Below are 21,601 nucleotides of genomic sequence, written 5' to 3' on the forward strand. Positions count from 1 at the left end.
TAACATACTGGATTTTAAATCTTTAACATGAACAAAAGAGAATATGAAGTTAATTTTGTTTCTGCATTTCCTACTTTTTTTTTTTCCAGGAACACATTTAGCTCAACTTTTTTCATCATCTTTCATACTCGAGTCCTTTTTATCAAATCTGTTTCAAATAGCTGCCAACCACCCAAGCCTACCAAATACAAAAGGAAGAATGTTAGGAAGTCTGCAGCAAAGGCTACTGCACAGCTTCCATGGAGTCTCCAAGGTACCTGAAGAATCTTGCAAAAAGACTTTAAAAGATCCTGAAGTCACGCAGCTGGCTCTGCATAGAAGAATCAGCTGTCTCATTAAACAAGATGTAAATGTACTGCAAAAACTGACTTTTCATTTCCTCTTATGTGCTTCACTCTGCCTGCCCTGTCACCGCCTTTGGTAGGTGGCAAAGCTGCAGATGCTGCTGCTCTAGTGTAGAAGGGCATCCATCTGTATGGATGGGCACTACAGCAGTCTCTTAGTTTACCACACAGTAGAAAACCACCCCGAAACAGTACAGCTGTCCTTTAATCTTGTAAAAACAAGGGAGCACCAGAGAAACTGGCTGTGGGGAGAAGAGGAGGAAATAAGAGTCTGAGAGAATGTGAATTTTAATCAAGCCCAAAGCCCCAGACTACAGTCTTGGTTCTGTTATTTGATATTGCCTGCTCTTATTGGGTATTAAACAAAAACATCCACCACACAAATCAGTCCTCTACAGAGGCTTCCCTACCTCTGCATGCAAGTCTTCTGGTGAAGTCTCTTGACCATGCATTGTTGCATTTCTAGATGCACCTTGCTGAACCAAACGAGTCAGCTGTTTAGCACAGAGCATCAGAGTACAGAATGCAAAAGCTTCAAGTACAAAACAAACATTCTAACAACTAAATGTACTACTATAGCAGAAACAAATGGTAAGCCTCTTGGCTAGATCTTCGGAAAACTTATTTCAGGATTTTCAGAGTATTCAGTACTTCTACCAGCATTACCGGTCTCCTGAGACCTCATGAAACTTGGGCTAGTACATAAAAATGGCACGGTTTGTTCTGTCTCCCTAAACAGCTGGATCATTTACTTCATTACGTTTGAAATCCGTCTGCTTCTCATCGTATTTGCTTCTCTCTAATGCCTCGCTAAAAGTACTGATCAAAAATGTGGTTTGGGTTAACCACCCTCCAATGTTTTTCTATGGGTAAATTCTTCTTTATATCCTCTCATGTTACTTAAAACATCCCTTTTCCTTCATAAGTGGGGTCTTTGACCAAAACTGCGATTTGAGAAATACAAACCAAAAAAGGCTGGATAGGTTTCTAGAAAAACACAGAATTCACTGTCTAAATTAAAGCTCAGAAAGTTTTGTGACAGCAATGTCTGAAAATGTGCCAGTTAAGGTATTAAGAGACAGCAATTATATTTTATTAAAACAAAAAAAAAAAAAAAAAAGAAGAAAGAAAAAAATGAAGGGAAAAAAAATTCCTTATTGTTTGTGTGCATCCCAAGGAGCAAAGCATTTGGAGAGATACTAGATTCAACTCCAATTTCTCAGCATGCTGACAGGGACATTTAATGAGTGGTTTTGAAATTCTGAATTCACAGCTTGCACAAGCTGCTAGGACAATCTCATTTACATTGGATTTTTATATGCCGGGGAGGAGTCTGGCAGATACAAGGAAATGGAGGAGTAATCTGTACTGGAGGGAGATTTCTGTTATGCTCACAAACCTGGTAAAGGCTAGAGCTTTCCAACTTCCCAGGAAGTTGTAAAACTTAAAATATTGACAATGCCAAACCCTAATTTCCTGTTAGCTTCAGAGTACTTCCAATTGAGAACTTCCTAACAGAAAAGACACTAATTTTATAAGACCTAGAAAGGAAGTGCACAGACCACTGTACTACCCCTTCACAACCATTTGTAAGCAAAACTCCCACGGCCCCTAATTCAAAGGCTTTGGCAAAGGAATTATAGAAGAATCAGGTTGCCTGAGACACCAAAAATATCACCTACAGTGTAAGTCCTGCACATCTGTCTAAACAAAAAAGTGGGTTTTTTTCAATGATCTTGTTCCATCCTTTGGGGCTTGAAAAGATATTGGTATCATTTCAGCCAGGGCTTCTCGCCTTCAGGATGCGAGCACAGCAGGGACAACTACAGGAGCCATGATTGTGTTGTACTGGCCCAGCAGCTATCACGGTAGAGAACATGAAGGGAAGGAATGCTAAAAGACCTCCTCACCTGCACAGACCTTGCCTATGGTCAGGAACAACACTTTTTTTCCTCTTGGTACCTGTATGGGATTCTTGACTTTACCTCCCCATCCCTGGGCAACTCCAAGGAAACTGGGCTGCCTCCTCTACAAGCTGGAGGAAAGTTGTCCCAGGCCTAGGGAAATACAAGGGTCTTTGGAAAGGAATTGTCTCTGCTTCTGCCACTGCGGCCACTCTGTCTTTTTTCAGGGAATTTTTGTAGCCTGTTCACCCTTCACTACCAGGCCGATGATAGTCAGGTTTAATCAAGAATGATTTCTACTTTTTTTGTCCCAAACAGACTATCCTTCAAACTCTGCAGAAATTTATTTTAATGTAGGAACACTGAACAGTCTAAAAAAAAAATTTTAACCACCTTATAAATCTCATAGAAGTTTTGGTACAAAGGCTGGCTGGAAGCCTGACACACGTGTTGTTTGGAGAGAGAGACCCATCCAGAGTTCTTTCTGAAAGCTGGTACTTCGCCCTAATTCACAGCAAAGACCTTTGCTGCTGCCAGTTGCCAGGGAGACTAGAAATACTATTCAGGCTTGGAGAGGCCTTTTGTCTCAAGCTCTGAAACAGTTCTCACTGAGCATTTAAGGCCTTCTTCATTTTCTATCATTTTAGAGGAGAAAAGGAGATGGAAATTTGTTATGGAAAGAAAACACATGCATCCACAGACCCCAATCATTTGCCCAACAACAATAACCTCAAAAGAAAAACTTAACATCACCTTATCTCCAAGAAAAGAAAACAACTCGAACATAAAAGAAAATCCTCCCTTCAAGTATGATAGGCTAGTTAGTGTACTCTTTCTTCTAACAAGAGGCTATAGAGGGCACACAGTAAGAAAATGCTGCAAGGATTCAGGTTGGCTGTCACTAGCAGCAAAAAAAAAGAGGCAGCGGACATACTCTGTCCTTGCATAGAAAACATTTAGGATGGAAAACTAGGTCCTTTAGAAAACAAAACTATACCAAAAAAACACGGCGTCCTAGATCTTTTGTAAAACTTAATAAGCATCTAGTGAAACAGCCAAAATGATTAAAAGGGTTTCAATAATCCTAGCCCTTCAAGTGTAATGGCGAGATTTCTACACTTATTTATACTAAAGATGTGATCTTCCACACCAGCTAGTCACAGAAGAAAAGATAAAAAAACCCACACCAAACAAACCCAAAACCTTAAGAAAAGAATAGCTTGCATTGTATAGAAAACTACCAAACTCCTAAGCCATATGTCTGAACTGGTCCGTTTATGTTCCCAATGGCTACTTCGGAAGTCAGCACTGTGCGTATGTAAACTTAACCAAAGTTTAGAGAACGATTAGCCTAAATGCACAGGTACTGAACATGTTCCTTTTATATTTCAAATTTCAGCTTATTGTCAAACATCCTTCAGCTGTGTTCCCTGTGCATGGACTACAGGCATAAGCTAAAACATCACTTAGGCAGCATTTGAAAACGCATATTAAAAAACTGGGAAAGTCAGCAGACAATGACCACAAATATTTTGCTGCTTATTCAACAAGCCATTTGTAGAAATTGCACAGTAGAAGTCATCCTGTGGTTTACAACTCAAGCAAACCACCCAGACTACACTAGCACAGCTCTCCAAGGCCAAAACAGTAGCAAACAGCCATATAAAGTATTTACAAAGTAGAATTGCTTTCTTACACTGATAAAGCTTTCTGTTGACGCTCACACCCGCAAGGATCTTTACCTGAAAACTTTAACCTGTCACCCCACTGCCATCCTTAATGACAGGCAGCACCAAAATACTGCCATTTTCTGAATGGGAACAACTTCAAAGCTTACCCAGGCTGCAAGCACTTGCAATATACCAGTTCTTTTATTTTAATTAACCTGAATACACCATATTTCAGCTGATAATTAAAACATACAAGCTGTTTGTTTTTACAGGCCTTTCTAAACATTCTTTTAAGCCAAGTTATCAACAGCAAAATATGCTATATTGTATAAGCAATTCCAAGTTAGATGCCATCAGTTATAAACTGATTAGTTTAAGCTATTTATTAAAATTCAAACTATAACAAGAGTATTCTACTTACCATTTTCACTATGTCAGCATAAGCTGATTCAACAATCACTCCACGATTTGTTGAAACATATTCAACCAGTTCATTCAGTGTTGCTCTCTTAATTTCTTTGCTTTTCAGGTCTGAAACAGAGTCCATGAAGTCAAAGAGCACACAACACTGTTGCAACTTCTGACAAAAGAGATTTTGCTGTTCATTGAAGGTGGCATCTACAAAAGGAAAAAAAAGAAATCTAAATCAATCAACACTTCAGTCTGTAGAAGTAAACTCAGTATTTCTAAATCTATTTTGTTGATTAAATTTCCATAGCTATCAGAGCTTTTATTATGGGAATACTATGCTCTGTAGTCAGCAAATGAATAAATAATATTGTTGAAACATCTGTTTAAATATGTTAGAATGAAAGAACCATCATTCACAACTTGTGTTTCATACAAGAAATAATGGATAAACACACGTCAGTGACTACATTTACAGAAAACAAGTTCCTGAATTAACTTTATTTGAAATACACAGACATCAATATGTAGAAGCTTTTCCTCTCTGAAAGTCATATACAGAAGCAGTGCACCATGCTAACCTTCCATTCATCCGATTTGTCTCATTCTGTTCCCTAATCCTTTATTATGTAACCTGATTAAAAGCTGTAAAATCTGCTTTGAAGGAACCTTGTCTTTTTACCCCAATGCAAAATGCTTCGAATACTTTTGACACCATGTGATGAATGTTTGTCTTAAGAATCAACTCCAATATTTCAAAAGGATTAATCCTGAACTTTCATGCTTCAGTCTAAATATTTTATTGCAATCTTAGTCATGTAGGGTTGTCCAGCTTTTCTGGCCTATTAAGACAACGCGTTTGGCTATGAGTTGACATTTTCATTTTAGACTGCAGTTTCTCTGTAAGCTGATAAGGAAAATTCCTCCATTAGTATTTCACATTAGCTCTAAAAAGAGATGGATTGTTAAGTATGGTACACTTCAAAAATGTAATGCATTCTTGAAATACTCTAACGGTTCACAAGTTGCACGATCACAACAAAAGCAGACACTGTTTTATTTGAAAAGTTGGTTTGATGGGTCTTTTATTCCTGTTTTTAATTGTTTATTGGGGTCCTAAGCCACTGCAGCAACTTAGCATCACCTCATCTTTCAATCAGTTGGGATTTCACTTGTTCTGGTCAAGAATTTTATTTCCAATTTTATGTGCAGATAAAGAATGCTCATGTCCTGAAGGAATTTCAAGACCTACAGCCAGGCTACTCATCCTTCAGCTTCATTCATTCACTGCAGTACTGGTATTAGCACTGCTGTTTCATCATCAGGAAATTATTAGGACAAGAACAAGGCAAATGCCTTGAAACATTGAGCATGGAAAATCTTAAGTCTCACTTTAAAATTTGAACAAATCACAAGATGACCTCATGCTTCTCTTTATTCTTTTAGGCTTATTCTAGTTTAACAAACTTCTATTTAAGTTTATACATTTAACAACTCAAACACTCTTTGGTAATGCCAGTTCCTCAAGTTTCTCACCAAAACACTTTCCAGTTAGTGGCTGGAACAACAACAGTCAACAGCAGGTTTAATATTGAGTAATTATCTGACAATTCTTTAGTTTCCATAAGCAAAAAGTAATTGCTAAAATGGACTGAAATGCCTCCACTGTAATCCCAACCACTCACTCTGCCCTGAAAGTTCAAACACCAGAACATTGTATTGTATTCCCTTTCCCCATCTGACAGTTATGATCCTCTTAACTGAGCATAACAACTTCAGTAAGCTTTTGAAAAAGCTAGCAATTACTACTCCCTCAAAGGACAATTCATACTTTTGAATGTTAATTCTGCAATTTTAACCATTTTCCCTTTGAATAAAAATCTTGCAAGATGCTTATTTTGCTCAGATAGCAACAAAGACAGGAATTGTTATGCTCTGCAAAATAATGAGCATCAGCTGTAAAAACATTTGTAAGTTACATAACATTTCAGCTTAGATCTTCTAATATTCTACAGTGGATCGCATGAGTAAGTATTGTATCATAGCAACAAAGCAATAACAGTGACATGCTGAGGATAAAATCCAAAAAGCCTAATTTAAGGAACCGACACAGTGAAGACAGCTTGCTGTGATACTAGCCTGAAGCTGACAGCTAGATTCAAACAGGAGTGAAACACGCTCTTGTTTTTCCTCGCTACAGACTTAAGTATGCTCCAAGTTATGAAAACCCTGCAGTGGGATACAGCTTATACAGTGTACTTAGCTGACTTTCAATAAAACGAAGTATCACTAACAAAAACCTACCTAAAAGTTTCGAAAACCAGGCAGCAAGCTCTGAATAATTCTAACACTGATTAAAACAGACTAAAGTTAAAAGCAAGTAGCAGGAATTCAGATAAACTTGTCAAACCATTTATTACCTTCCCCAGCAAATAACTCACTGCATTAGCCACTTTTAGTTAGACATTACCCTAACGGAGATGGTATCCCTCCTGTCATGCATCACCAATCCATTTCATTAGCAAGCTGATCCACCTCAATTAGACCTATTCTCAAATTAAAAACCTGCCCATTAATCTGTTTTGTTACTCTCATGATTTAAATTAAAACCAAAAGAAGCATTTTCTTCTACGCATACATTCGTTTTCCATACTCATAAGAGGCCATTAGCAGGAGATGAAAATTATGTGCAACCATGGTAATAAACCATAGAATCATAGAATGGTGTGGGTTGGAAGGAAGCTTAAAGATCATCCAGTTCTAACCCCACTGCCATGGCCTGGGATATGTCCCACTAGATCAGGTTGTTAAAAGCCTTATCCAACCTGGCCTTGAACATCTTCAGGGATGGGGCATCCGTTCTCTGGGCAACCTGTTCCAGTGCCTAACCACCCCCACAGTAAAAGTTTTCTTCCTAAAATCTGTTCTAAATGTCTCCTCTGACAGCTTAAACTGGCTGCATTCCCTGACAAAGGGCCCCTGCCCAGCTTTCTTGTAGCCCCCTTTAAGTACTGCAAGGCTGCTAGAAGGTCTCCCCAGAGCCTTCTCTTCTTCAGGCTGAAGAAGCCCAACTCTCTCAGCCTGTCCTTGTATGGGAGGTGCTCCAGTGCTCTGATCATCTTTGTGGCCCAGAACAGATCTATGTCCTTCCTGTCCTGAGGATACACAAGGTAACAAGAAAGCCAATTATGTTTCATCAGTGCTACCTGTCTTCCTGTGCTCAACCCCTGCTTGACACATAGCACATTGATCCCAGGAATGTTCTAAGAAGTACCACGGGAACCACCAAGTGAATAGGGAAAACTTGTTTGCTGAACAGTGTTCTTCTTAAGGCCTTGTCTTTAACTATTTTTAACTGTCCCAGCACAATGGAAGCTAGACAACTCTATACCACAATAAAATCATATTGCAAAAATTAATTCCAGCTCTAGGAATAAAACAAACTGTGATACCACAATTCATCAACACCAGACCTTTTAGCTTTAGTAAAAAACAGGGCATGATTTTTAGACCAGTTTCCGTTTAATATCTATCAAGATTTACACCATAGCTCTGAAGTTCGAGATGACTGCTTTTCTTCAAATACTCTTACTACAATGACCACAGCAGATAACGTATGTTCAAAGTATTTCGGATGCCTCAATAAAATAAGCTTGTTGACTGGCAGAAGGGGGGGAAGAATAAAAAAATTAAGCTTGTATTCTAACACCAGCCTGTCCCTGTACTGCCACGCATTGTTGGAAAAGACACTTTTTGGGGAAAAAAACCCAAGGGGAACAAAACATGAGGAAGCCTAAAGCAGGAAAAATTAAGGGGGGGGGGGGGGGGGGGGGGGGGAAGGCATTTAATCCTATTTTGAAGACTGACAAGATACATAAATTAAACCACACCCCAGAAACGTGTCTACACACCTTCTGATCCAGGTGGTCCAAATGCAATTGCCTCAACTTTATTTTCTAGAGGCAGCTCAACAGAAGTGTGATTTAGGAAATTCTTTAAATCCACTGTTATGTTCTTTGAAAGTTTGGTTGTAAGTTGATCTGAGGTCCTTTGAAAAGTAGCAGTCAGATTTTAGGCTGCCACTGAAAGCAGATTCTTAATTGAGTGTTAAGGTAAAAAATCCTGAAGACAAATTTCCATCCAACATCAAAAAAATTATTGTAAATTATGGCCCACTGTAGCCAGGACTCTTTCTAAGGATATTAATTGCCTCTGGGCACTTCCACAATAGATGGTAAAATGTTTGATGAAACTAGTTCATTTGATCACTGCACTTCACAATACAGCACTTAACAGACTATTTCTGCTATTTAAAAAAACCCGATCACTATAGACAGCCACAATATCAAAGGATAAGAAGTTACAAATAAGTTGACTTTGAAGTTCCTCCTAAGCAAAAGTTACTAAACGTCAAAACTGCATGACTGTACAGATTTGTCTCCAAATCTAATGCTTTTGAATTTATAAGGTCATCAATCCAAGACAAAGCATGGAATATCAAATTAAAAGATTATTTTGTCTGGGCCCTTCGTGAAAAAATTCGAGATAAAGAAAAGAGTTCACAGCTATCAAGCTACCTCACTAGTACATATCTGGAGAGACAAGCACCACGTTATCACTAGCCAGGGGACTACAATGTCTTCCCACAGTATATTTATCTCATATGTCTACAGGCTTTTCTCCTGGAAGGAAAAGATAGATACTACTGCTTTCTCAATATAATTTTTATATTTTACCCATAATTTCATAATTTACCCAAGACTTTCTGTGCAAAGCCAGAAAACCTAGCATAATCCTTGCTTCAGCAGCAGGAACCAGATTCTAAGTTCACAAAAACCCCTCTCTCAACTACACAAACTGGAAGTTAAAAAAAAACACCCTAGTCTCCTTATTAATACAAAATAAACCCTCTCAAATACTTGCAACAAGTTTCCTCTTTAAAATGATTAATAATCTCCAATTAAATATTTCTACTTTTTCCTTAAAAAAAATTTTTTTTCCTACTTCAGGAAGATATAGAATGCAGAGAAACAACCACAAAGTTTTCCTCCAACAGTTTCTCAGAGCAGTTCATGTACAGCCCTTACAAACACTTAAGAGGACAATGATATTCTGGAATTAAGTACTGCATCTCTCCTTGCAGTAAACTGAACTCGGTGGGAAATCCTACACTTCTACATAATTCCAGTACAAACTGAAACTCAGACAAGGATTGATATATGACAAGGATTGTGCGATAGTTATGTCATCTTCCACAATGTGATGTTTGGCATTTAGTCTCTGTTGCCCAATTATATTTCACAGAATAATTTAGGTTGGAAAAGACCTTTAAGATCATCGAGTTTAGTGTGTACACAGCTGTATTCAATGATAGAGCGACCTGTCAGAGCCAATGAAGGCCTGACACCAATGTGAAGGGAGGAGTACATGAGGTATCAAGTGTCTAGCTTTGTTTGATTTCTTATTTATTTCTCCACGTCAGTAAATTATCAACACCGTTGTACAGCCTGCTCTTTTCAGATATACTGTTAGTCCAGAAAGAGGTTAAGTCTCCTAAATCCTGTCCTGGCCTACATAAATCAAGCATAGGGAGTCCTGTTCAACCTAAATTTATGATTTATTTTTGCCCTGTGGGGTTCTTGTGCATTATTGTCAGGATCTCTTGTAGCATTTGGGTGTCAGCGTTTGTTACAGAAACAGTAAAGCACTGTTGAGAAACGCAGTTTTGATGCAACTGATGTTACATCAGGGGACAGAGGGTACATTTCCAGGTTTTCAGAAGTCTACAGCTGCAGCCTGACAGGCAGCAAAATAGCTGGCTGACAATGAAAAAGAGAAAGGTCTTTCTGCTACCCCCCTGACATTTATTCCTCCCTCCCCCTCCTCTGCTCAGTCACATCCATCCCTCAACACTGGCTCTGGAACTTGTCAAACTCTTCCGTGAGCTGCTTTAACTCAATAACAAGGCCATATTAGTGAGGTTAAATGCCTCCTGGAGGGGCCTGACATGCACCAGCTCTGGCACAAGATTAGCAATGGGAGCAGAAACTCCTTCCAGCTGCTGTGAGCTGTTAAGTTAGTTCATCACCTCCTTTGGAACCATATCATCCAACTACAGAGGTATGAGATAACTGAAGAATCCTACCTACACATTAAGGTAGCTACTTTTTTGAATAATACTTCTTTTTTTTTCCTTTTGGGGTGGATTGTTTCATTTTGTTTTTCTTTTTTTTTTTAATCACTTTAAACTCCTCTTTAAAGAAAAATGTAGCCCCATATAAAACCTTAGTGTACTTGGCTTTACTGGTAGTCTATAACACTCCTCAGTAATTCCCCCATGCATCCAGAAGAGAAGTTCATGCAATATCAGCTTTTGGTAGCTCAACAAACCGACAAACTGGTGAAGTTAGTCAGACAAGTACTCGTGCAGCACTTTAGGTATCCATATAATTTTGTCATCAGTATTTTCAGATCTCCCACACAGAAAAAACAAGTACCATTTCTTAACGAACTAGCACTGTAGGTTTCCCCCCCACTGCCTCCATTCAGCGTTTATCAGTATATATTTCCTAATTTCTTGTTACTCTAAAGTATACAGCTGTTGCTGGAACTCTGTAAGGGGCTGAGAAAGTTCCTCGCATGTTTTCAGTAAATAGAGCTCTGACCTTCCAGGTCAGATAGAACATTATATATCTTACAAGTTAACCAGCTCCCTATGCAGTAGTAGGGAGGAGGTTTGGAAGACAAAGAATGGCATTCTCAAACATTATGCTATAGGGAAATTTATACTACGTTTAGGAAATAACCAAAACAAAGACTTGGCACAGAATTAAAGGTGCAGAAGGCACACTGGTCAATCCTATCTAGGACCCATCTGTTCACACTAACACCTAATCCCTTCATTTCAGAAACCAAAAGGACTGCAAAGGAGCAATCAAGACCAAGGGCTGAGCTTCTGCTGTACTTCTACTTATAGGTAAACTATTCTGCAGATGGTTGTTATGCAGGTCTTTGACTAAGAAACCCACATGAACAATGCTTCAAAAATATACTGTGACACTCTACTTGCTCAGCTGTCCCTATAGCACGTTTTATTCAAGCTAATACACACTATAAAGGTCAAATTAAAACTGCCAAACCCAACCTGCTAAAAATCATACCATTATCCAAGTATCTTTTGAAATAGCTAAGAAATCACAAGTTTTGCTCATGAGAATATTCTGGATTTAAGATTATTTGTGATACATGCAGGGGGGAAAAATAAATCACATATTAGAAGTAAAACTAGATGGGGATAACAATCAACAATGACTTATTCACACACAGCACTGTGGTTTATGAAGTTAGTGACAAAGTCTAGGCTATAGATAATTTAAAAGTTGTTTACCCAAAGTACTCCTGGAAAGTTCTCTTGCATCCAATAACAGATACTGTTTGTTCTAAGAGTTTCATCTGCCACTCCATGTGGCCATTTGTTGACCTTAAAATATCAGTCCAGAAAATATGAAAAGCCTATGCTGGTCTAACAACATCTGTGTCATGATTACTCGACTCCTTGCAGCGATGGTGAACTGCAAGTGTCTTGGCTAGATTTTTTCTACCATCTTCCAAGCTTTCCTATAATCTCATGTAGTTAAGAGTCTTCAGCTACTACCAGGCTAAATCCTGTAATTTTAAAGAAGATTTCAGTCAAGCAAGACACTTCAGGCAGCAATAAAGTACTCTGCTGAAGTGTTTTCATATTAACAGCCTTATTTCCTACTGTCTAGTTACGGAAGACAACATGCAGTCAGGTGTAAAAAGCAACAGAAATTGTTCTCCTAGTCCTCAAAAGGTCCAACAGCAAAACTCTAGTAAACCAGGCCCACCACAATTCACCTCATTTCTACCACACTTTCTCAAAAAGGAGAATTAAAGCACCACTGATTCCTTCAACAACCCACCTACCAAATGCATCAACCACCAGAACAGGACATAAAACACCCTAAGTCATCTTTAACAAAGTATACAACTTGCACAAAGCAAAGTTTTCCTCAAAATGACACCACCTGCTCAGAATCAAACTGAAATTCAGCTACATACAACAAAAAGAATATCCAGAAAAGAAATTTGTTGTCTGACGACCCAAAACATTTGAATCAATGCTGCTTTGGAAAGCACAGAGAAGTTGAACAATTTGCATACTGTCACCCACACACAAGTTTTGTTCAGTGACACTACATTTATTATAAAAGGCAAAGAACCCTCACTTCTTACACAGATGAAACATACGTTTTCAAAAAGCAATTATGCTTACTCCTCTTGTATTTCAAACAAGCCAACTACTGTGTTGTCTACTGCATTCACATATGGTTTTGGCATACACTGCTACTGTATTTGCTGTCTTCACTCAAAAACCACGAAGTAGTTTTAATGACTGACCACATACCTATCTTAAATATAACTAGTGGCTCTAAGAGTTTAGCGTTTGCTACTGCATGCAAGACATCAGATCAAATAATGGTTTCGCCAGCTTCACAAAGGTGTATTAGCTCATGATTATTAATTAACAGTGATCTTAAATTTAGCACACTCTTCCTTAAAGAGGCAGGGTTACTATTTTAAATTATCTTAAGGGTGATAAATCCTATCACAGAATTAACATGCACAACCAGGCCATTAAATTGGGAAAAGAGGGAAGAGTCATTGACGTCTGGAAAGGGAAATGTGGTATAGATGGCAGCATTTAAATTAAAATTAACAAAAGTTAGAAAGGCCTGAGAGTTAAAACTGCTTTACCAAAACAGAAAGCTAAAATACTCCTAAATAGCTTTTGTTATACTGAAATGCAACAAGGGGTTTTGTTACGGTAAGACATACACCATTTCAAAAAGTCCTCCTAACAAGAGGACAAAAAATGGTCATGGTAAAGTCCTGGGTATATAAACAGGTCCCCTCTTTAAAGTCCAACTCAGGTTACATTGTATTAGCCACAAGCTGAAAGCACCCACAGAGAGGCTGGCACAAAACAACTTGTTACTCCTGGTAACTCACTCTTGTGCCAGGAAAAATCAACCACCAGGAACACCCTAGAGACTCTGCAGAAAGGGACAGGAGACTACAGACCAAGTTTCCGAGGCTCTCAAATAAAAAAGATAGAAGGGACAATCAGTTTGATGCTGCTTGCTACTAGCACAGGAACTGGTTTTTGCATTTTCTCCAAATTTTTTGCTCTTAAAGAAATACTCTTAAAGAATAAAGTGTAAGTGTGGAATCCAATTTTGGATTCTCACATGCGATTGAGAAGATGATTTAAACAACCCTTTGGGTTGAGACAAGGCAGACTTAAGGAACTGTTTCACACCTGCCCCGCTACGAATTAAAAGAAGAGTAATCTGAACTGCTCTGCTCCCAATTTTATACCCATACCTTCTTGCAACAACTGTAGTGCTCTGTATGTACGTTACCAGGGAATAAAGACAGCTGAAAAGCAGGTGACAGAGTGCCATGCCACACAGGCTCTGTAAAAACTTCAGCTCAATATCCATCACACAGTGTATTAAACACACTCTCTATTCATACGAATATAAAATGTTTTGCTTGGCCAGAAGACAAAACCAATCTGATTTGCACCTTTTAAGCTTGAAGGGACAAAAACTTTATTTACTATTTGAATAAATTTCCTTTTTTATTAAGTTAAAGCTCGTGCCTAACTGAAATTAAGGTATATTATAATTAGTAAGTATTCACCATTAAGTATGCCATAAGTAGATCTGGTGTGGGATCCTTTTTTAAACTCTATTAACTAGTATTCTTCCCCAATTTCTTCATTTTATCCAAGAATGAAAGTAATTTTGAATAAGATGCTGAAGTTGCTCCAGTTTGGCATCACACTAGAAAATGCAAGTCAATGGGTAAAAACGAAGCTTGCTTGTAGTTTCTCAGAAACTGAGAAATGCTTGTCATTTTCACATGGCAAAATTAACACTGAGTGCAACACAAAAATAACTTTCATTTGAAACCAAGATGTAGCTGTCTAACTTGCTTCACAAAGTACAGAAACTCACTCTGAAGTTAATATAGCACTTTGTTATTTTAAGTGCATATAGGGGAATAATTAAACAGGAAAGCTGTGCCAGAGGAAAAATGCCATGGAGCTCTTCAAAGGCCAGGGAAAAACCTCTTCTTCCCCTGAATCCCTATGTAAATTCAGCTGGATGTTACAGGTAATGGATTAATTCTTTGGATAAACACATACTTCACGAATTGGCTAAACCAATGTTTCTTTGTTGTCAAACTTTTCTCAGACAAATAAAATGATGGGATACTTCACAGTGATAAGCGTTACAGTAGTAAGAACTAAAATTAAGTTAGACTAGAAACACAGGTGAAATCCTGGTTCTGCTGCATTTGGTGACATAACTCCCACTGATCTCAACAGGAATAGATCATCCTGAACTGATATTCAAGCATTTGTCAAACCTCTTTACCCGCTTAACTTAAATTAAGCATTTAGCCTTATAAATAAACAGCTGGGCTACTTTTTTTTCCAACTTTAACCATACTCTAACAGTTATGCTCTTTCTATCAAGAACTCTAAACACTGAGTACTCTGTAATGAGGGATCCTACACTTAAATACATTCCCATTTGGCAAAAATCTCTTGGCCGTTTTTAAACTCCATTTACACCTCTTTGATGTACCGAGTTTATTTTCCTACTCTGAAGGTTAAATACACAGAAGTATAAATTACCAAACCTTGTCCTTCCTGGCTGTACTGTTGGGACCCAGCCTATGCTTCCCTAGGAGAGTCCGACTTTTGTATCTTAAACGACTGTTTTCCTATAGAATTCAACAACGCTGAAAGGCACAGATTTATTTCACATCTGTAATTCTAAACCTAAATTAAATTCTCAGCATTCTTGCTGTTACATACATGTAGAACCAAAATTTATGCTGCTTAACAGAACTTCAGTCTCACACACATTTTGAGAAGCTTTTAATTAAAAGCATCACACTCTTTTCAAAAGCTTTACTCAATCACAGTAAATAGGAACGTTTTTTGTTTTAAACCCCCATTTTATTCCCCTCCCCCACTCTCCCATGGAAATTTACTTGGGAAGAAATTAATAAAATAAAAGCTATGCATTTGGGTTTTTTTAAGGATCAACCACTTACAGAAACAAAGTAACCCATTAAATCACTTCTAAAAGTTCACCTTAATGTAGTGATGCACTCTGCTAAGCCTCAAAATGCAGCAACAGCAAAAATAAAGCTTTGGATCAGCCTTTATGGCCCACGCTATACCATCCTTCTCTAAACTCGCTTACTCCACCTCTTCTTTCAGTTCTGAGAAAATCTATTGTGCTGTTATCCAGAGCTTGTCAGCTCTCAGTGTGTGAAATGGTCTTGGACATAAACTTTTAATTGATAACTTGATAATGTAAACTTCTACAACACATGGAAACTTTCCCTGCAATGGTAAGGAGTGGCTTTAATGCCTTTAATTCTCCAGGGTTCAAAAAACACTTACTAGAATTAGAATAGCTTCATTTTACAGCACTGTTCTTGAATATGCGCAAATGCTATTTTCATTGTCACTCACACCTTGACCTCCCAGCTCCACAGCAAAATTCGTATTTCTCTTCTGAACTCTATCCTATCAGTGAAGCTGACAAGTAGTACTAATTTCACCCAAGCTTTGCTGGATAAGACAATGAGAAACAGTGGCAGAGAAAGGAAACTTGAGATGAGAACAAGATAGAAATCTTTTCCCAATAGTAGCTGGATAAGACAACAGCACAATCTTTTTGTAAAAACAATCTGTAGCCTTTTCCCCTTCACCACATTTATAGCAGCAATATATGCTACAACTATAAGAGGCTACAAGTCACCTACAATTCCGATCAGACTACGGTCTCTTCCTGTAGCCTCCATACGCCTAAAATACTAAGGCACGCACACTATCCTGCATCTACATTTCACTGGCCTCTCGGCTGCAGCTAGAAGCAGCACCACTAAACTCAACAACTGAAAGTGAATTTCATGCTCCAATCACGGTCACTGCAGTTACATTCTCCTCATTTTTGAATCATCAAGGAAAGACTCTCATTTGATGGACTAACTTATCTGCAATCAACTCCTGATGCACAGAGCAAAAACCCTAAGCCCATGAAGTTTCAGGAAGATTCATGGGAAGTTCAGTACCTTCCAGTACTTAAAGGAGGCCTAAAGAAAGCTGGGGAGGGGCTCTTTATCAGGGAGTGCAGTAACAGGATGAAGGGGAATGGTTTTAAGCTGAAAGACGGGAAATTTAGATTAGATATCAGGAAGACATTTTTTACAGTGAGGGTGCTGAGGCACTGGCACAGGCTGCCCAGAGAAGTTGTGGATGCTCCATTCCTGGAGGCGTTTAAAGGCCAGGTTGGATGAGGCACTGAGCAGCCTGACCTAGTGGAAGGTGTCCTTGCCCATGGCAGGGGGATTGGAACTGGATTATCTTTAAGTTCCTGTCCAACCCAAACCAATGCACAATTCTATCATTCTAAAACCATAGCTGCACTCAAACTATGAGGAAGGTAGTACAGAGTATGATAAGTAACGTTTCCAGAAAGTTTCACAGCCAACAGGAGCATTGAGACTCTAAAGACTGAGCTTAATGCAGACACTGGAGAGGAGCTAACTTCTGCCCACTCCTCCCACCTATGCTTCTCTAACCAGCCCACTACTTCCATGCTACCCCCTCACTTGTGATATAGAATCATAGAATGGTTTGGGTTGGAAGGGACCTTAAAGATCATCCAGTTCCAACCCCCTTGCAAGAGGCAGGGACACCTCCCACTAGATCAGGCTGCCCAAGGCCCCATTCAACCTGGCCTTGAACACATCCAGGGATGGGGCAGCCACAACCTCCCTGACCAACCTGGGCCAGCGCCTCACCACTCTCATGGCAAAGAAATTCTTCCTAACGTTCAGTCTAAATCTGCTCCTCTCCAGTTTATACCCATTCCCTCTCATCCTATCACTACAAGCCTTTATGAATAGCCCCTCTCCAGCTTTCCTGTAGCCCCTTCAGGTGCTGGAAGGTCACTATAAGGTCTCCTCAGAGTCTTCTCTTCTCCAGGCTGAACAAGTCCAACTCTCTCAGCCTGTCCTCGTATGGGAGGTGCTCCAACCCCCTGATCACCTTTGTAGCCCTCCTCTGGACCCGTTCCAACAGCTCCATGTCCTTCTTCATTGAGGATTCTAGAACTGGACACAGTATTCCTGAAGAGGTCTCACAAAAGAATATAGACTTTTGGACTCTTGCTTGTAGAAAAGTACATTACAGGGTTTCCATGCACTTAGCTGCCACGTCTAGCAGCACTAGACAAGAAACACAAAGAAGAGCTATGCACAGCAGCCTCCCAGAGCACAGCAGATGGAAGCAGCACAGTAGATCCTGAAATATCAATAAAGAACAGTGTAGCAGACCCTGATTCACCTGTCTTACTACTGAACTACAGCAGCTACTGAGCATGTCTTAGAATTTGGATCAAATTAAATCTATTTTCATTAAGAACTATGTACTAAGCCCCAAAGTACAGGAAACATTAAACCTCAAGACAGTTTCGGTTTGGTATGTTCGGTATGGTTCTTAATATTGATGCTATACGATTTATTTTTCCTCTAGTCTTAGGAGCACTTTGAACTGTTTTTGCTGAAACTACAAAAATTAGCCTGAGGAACAGTACCAAATGCAATTGTCCATACTTGGCATGGAAAACTTCAGTCCAAACAGTAAAGCAATGCTGTAAGCAGCTGAGAATAAGGTCTTGTGAAGGAAAATTGTAGACCATCCTAGCAATTACAAGTTCTGCCTTTAAGTCAAAAGCATACTATGAAATGGGCATCTTGAAGACGACATACTTCATTGGCCATGAACTCAGTAAAGCTTAACAGAAACTAGTTCAGTGACTCTGACACAAATCAATGATTCAGACATTAAAAAGAAGCTGTCACTGTTGGTTCAGTTTCCAGCAGAGCATTTTGCCAAGGGAATCTTATAAGAGATTTTCTTTACTACATATTCATCTAGTTCAGCCGTGATTCCAACCTTCAAAATCCAACTGCTGTTTTGAGACTATAAATATAATTTAGGCTGCTAGATTAAAACACAAGTCAGAAATACAATGGTATAGAAGCTCAATTTTATACCCTTCCCAAGGGAAGTGTCTTTTTTTCGTAACAACACAACATATCCCTTCTGTGCTTAAACAGAATATTAATCAGTCCACAATTGCTGGTATGACACCCTTTCAAAAGCACTGGATGATTTTAAGATAGATAGATAGATAGAGAGACAGAGAGACAGAGAGATATTAAAAAAAATAAAAATCTGTAGATTGAAGTAATGTTCTTTTGATAAGAAAGCCTGGAGCAATAAGTAATTCTATTTTCACTTCCTACAGCAACTAACATTAAATCCACCACCTGTAACACTAATATCTGACTAAACAAGAAAGCAACGAATATGGAAAAAGAAATCTGATACTAAGCTGGCACACAGAAGATGTGAAAGATTTAAATAGAAAAGTTCATGTGAAGACTGTCAATAGGCTCTATATTTAGGAGTTGCTCTTGATGGAAGCATATTCTAAGACCAAAAATTCAAGTCTACAGATAAAAAAAGGTCAATAAAGACTAAATGTTCCACCCTGTGAACCAGGAATAGTTCCTTAAATTAGAAAAAAGTTAAGCAACGCATTTTTCATGGAACTATGTTAGAATATTAAAAAAAAAATACTTAAAGCTCTTTTAGCTATTATAGGATCTGTAATAGAACCTATTACAGAAGACTGTAACTTCACTGAACAGCAGTTTTTACTACTCTATAGTACATCCTGCTGAGATTATATGTAAGAGTTAAACCTAATTCTTCACAGAATATCCTCATTCTTCATCTGAAACAAAGATTCACTCTCTTAAGGAAAAGCTCACCCAAGAGATCTCAGTTGCAAGGGATGTAGAATACAAAGGGTAGAGGATGGGGGACTACAGAAGAGGAAATAACAATGAATCACAAGGGATATTAAAAAAGTGCAAATCTGAGACAGAAAACTTACATCATTTCACTTACAAATATTTATTAAGGCTGTAGTAAAAGTAAATCATTCTGAAATTTTGAAGGACATTTTCTTTTGAGGAGCAAAGGCAACTTGGTACAAGAAGAAAATTCCTCCCAGCTGTTTTTAACTCTGCTTACTTTTGTCACTGTGAGGCACACACCACATGACTCAAAACACTCAAAGTTTAAGGTTTGAACAGACCCTGGTAGAATTAATAACATTAAAATTTTACCCATAAGCAAGCTTATTAGGCTTTCCTGTAACATTTCCACAAAAGCTTAGCTTGAACACAGAACCTGGTTTTCAGTCAAACCCAAGCTCTCTCTCAAGGGCTTAAGTAATAAAAATACTACTGTTAACACCTATTTTAGACCTCATATTTTAATGCTGAAACTACACATTGGAAGGTCTTCTTAAAAATCTCTTATACCAGGACACTTCATCACTGTAACCCTCAGCTCCACAGAGATCGTTAAAACCATTGCTAGCCTGTGTTTGAAAGATTTTTGGACCACTTTCTAGTTCTTCTGCTAAAAGGGCTACCATTTTCTCTGTAAGGAGATGGTTTAATTTGAAAGTGAATACCAAGAATTTCTTTTCATGTATTTGTTCTCCAAGCTTGATATCCTACAGTGATATGCATCTTCCCAAAGGGATATTCGCTATTGAGAAGATCACAGAAAGGCATTGTGAAATGTTTATTCATTCCAGCTGTGCTTGACACATTTGGTACACAGGAAGAAAAGGTGCATTTGCCTTACAGCCTGACAGACCATATTAACTGTGCTAAATAAAAGCAGCAAGTTGTATTTTCTATTCATCATTTTCCACCTGTATTTTTACAGGCTTCTTCAACCAAAAGTGCAGAAACAAGTATGCCTTCTTTTACTGTCATGAGTCAGATCAGGTTCCAAGATCAAGTTTTTATCTCTTTATTTAAAAAATGAGGATAACTGCATGTGCTATTGCAGTCTTTTAAAATAACTTGCTAGGGAAACAAAATTACCACTTCTTAAGCCCTTTAAAATAACACTTCCTTTGCCAGATTTCCTTAAACTCAACACTCTCAGAATTGTCCATGAAGTGATAAAAACCTGCTGTTAACCGGCACGTTATTTTGGCTGCAGATTTTTGAAAGGACTTGTATCATGTAAACTATAAAGCAACAAAATGAAAAGGATAAGGGGGAAAGCAAGTAACTTCATCTTCTAACAGCTTTAATGAGTTGGGTTTTTTTTCTTTTAAAAACAGTCACTGGGCCTTCAGTACTTCTTATCCAGCTTTTAAATAATACAGTAAAATAGACACCCTCCTGAATAAACAAATACATAGAATACCCCCTAACTTAACTGAAGAACACATTACTGATTTCTTTTATGTATCCTGAAATCGGTCAGGTTTTACTGAGCTTTTGTCTAACAATAACAGGCATCATCACACACTAAATAAGCTGAACATTAAAGACAACACACAATCTTGCTGCCCCTCCGCTCAATCTCACTCCTCCAACAAAACCTCAGGAGGTAAGAGTAATTAATGTTTGGGACTGTTACCTATTAGTTACAGATATATTTCTTCTCCTGCCAGCAATAACAATACATAGCCAAATTAAGGAATTCTGGTAACACGGAGTAGCAGTACAGTTAACTCCAGAAATATGTACCTTTAAGATTATCTGTCTACAGGCTTTCAAACAACACAACTATGGAAGCGTGTTACACAATCTGATCTGGACATTTCAGTGACGAACAAACAACAGTTCCAAGATAAATAGAAAAAAAAACCCTCCACAATGCTACCTATCCCAAAGGGTACTTTTTAAGGGGACAGGTAACTATTTTTTTTTTTTCCTTCTGGGATGGCTCTCCTTCCAGTAAAACAGAGGTAAGTATTTTGGTGCAGTCTGGCAAACCTATTGGGGAGTTTTAGAATACTGTTTATATCTGGTTTAGGATATTTTTCCTTAAGAGTGATGAAACAAGACAGTAATTATAAAAGAGATTAAATGTTTCACAGCAGCATAATACCGAACTGCTTTTTCAGCTACAAAACACTACTTTTCTCCTAGTACAGGCTTCGAACATCTCAGATTTAACTATCTATTTGAAGACACCTGGAAAAGCAAAAAGTCTTAATCAAATTTCATAAGTGTATGCTGAGCACCTTTGGGTATCAGTATGATGACCATA

General features: G+C 38.3%; 1 protein-coding gene across 1 annotated transcript in view; it reads right to left on the minus strand.

Annotated features, from left to right (window-relative positions):
* The window catches only part of PPP2R5A (protein phosphatase 2 regulatory subunit B'alpha), a 46,407-nt gene that overhangs the window by 21,438 nt on the left and 3,368 nt on the right, over nt 1-21,601 (minus strand). The window contains exon 2 of the mRNA XM_054063858.1: nt 4,340-4,536. Coding sequence (XP_053919833.1) covers nt 4,340-4,536 — 197 coding nt within the window. The remainder of the gene's footprint in view (nt 1-4,339; nt 4,537-21,601) is intronic.

This window comes from Cuculus canorus, chromosome 3, assembly GCF_017976375.1.
Source record: "Cuculus canorus isolate bCucCan1 chromosome 3, bCucCan1.pri, whole genome shotgun sequence".
In the NCBI taxonomy this organism is placed as follows: domain Eukaryota; kingdom Metazoa; phylum Chordata; class Aves; order Cuculiformes; family Cuculidae; genus Cuculus; species Cuculus canorus.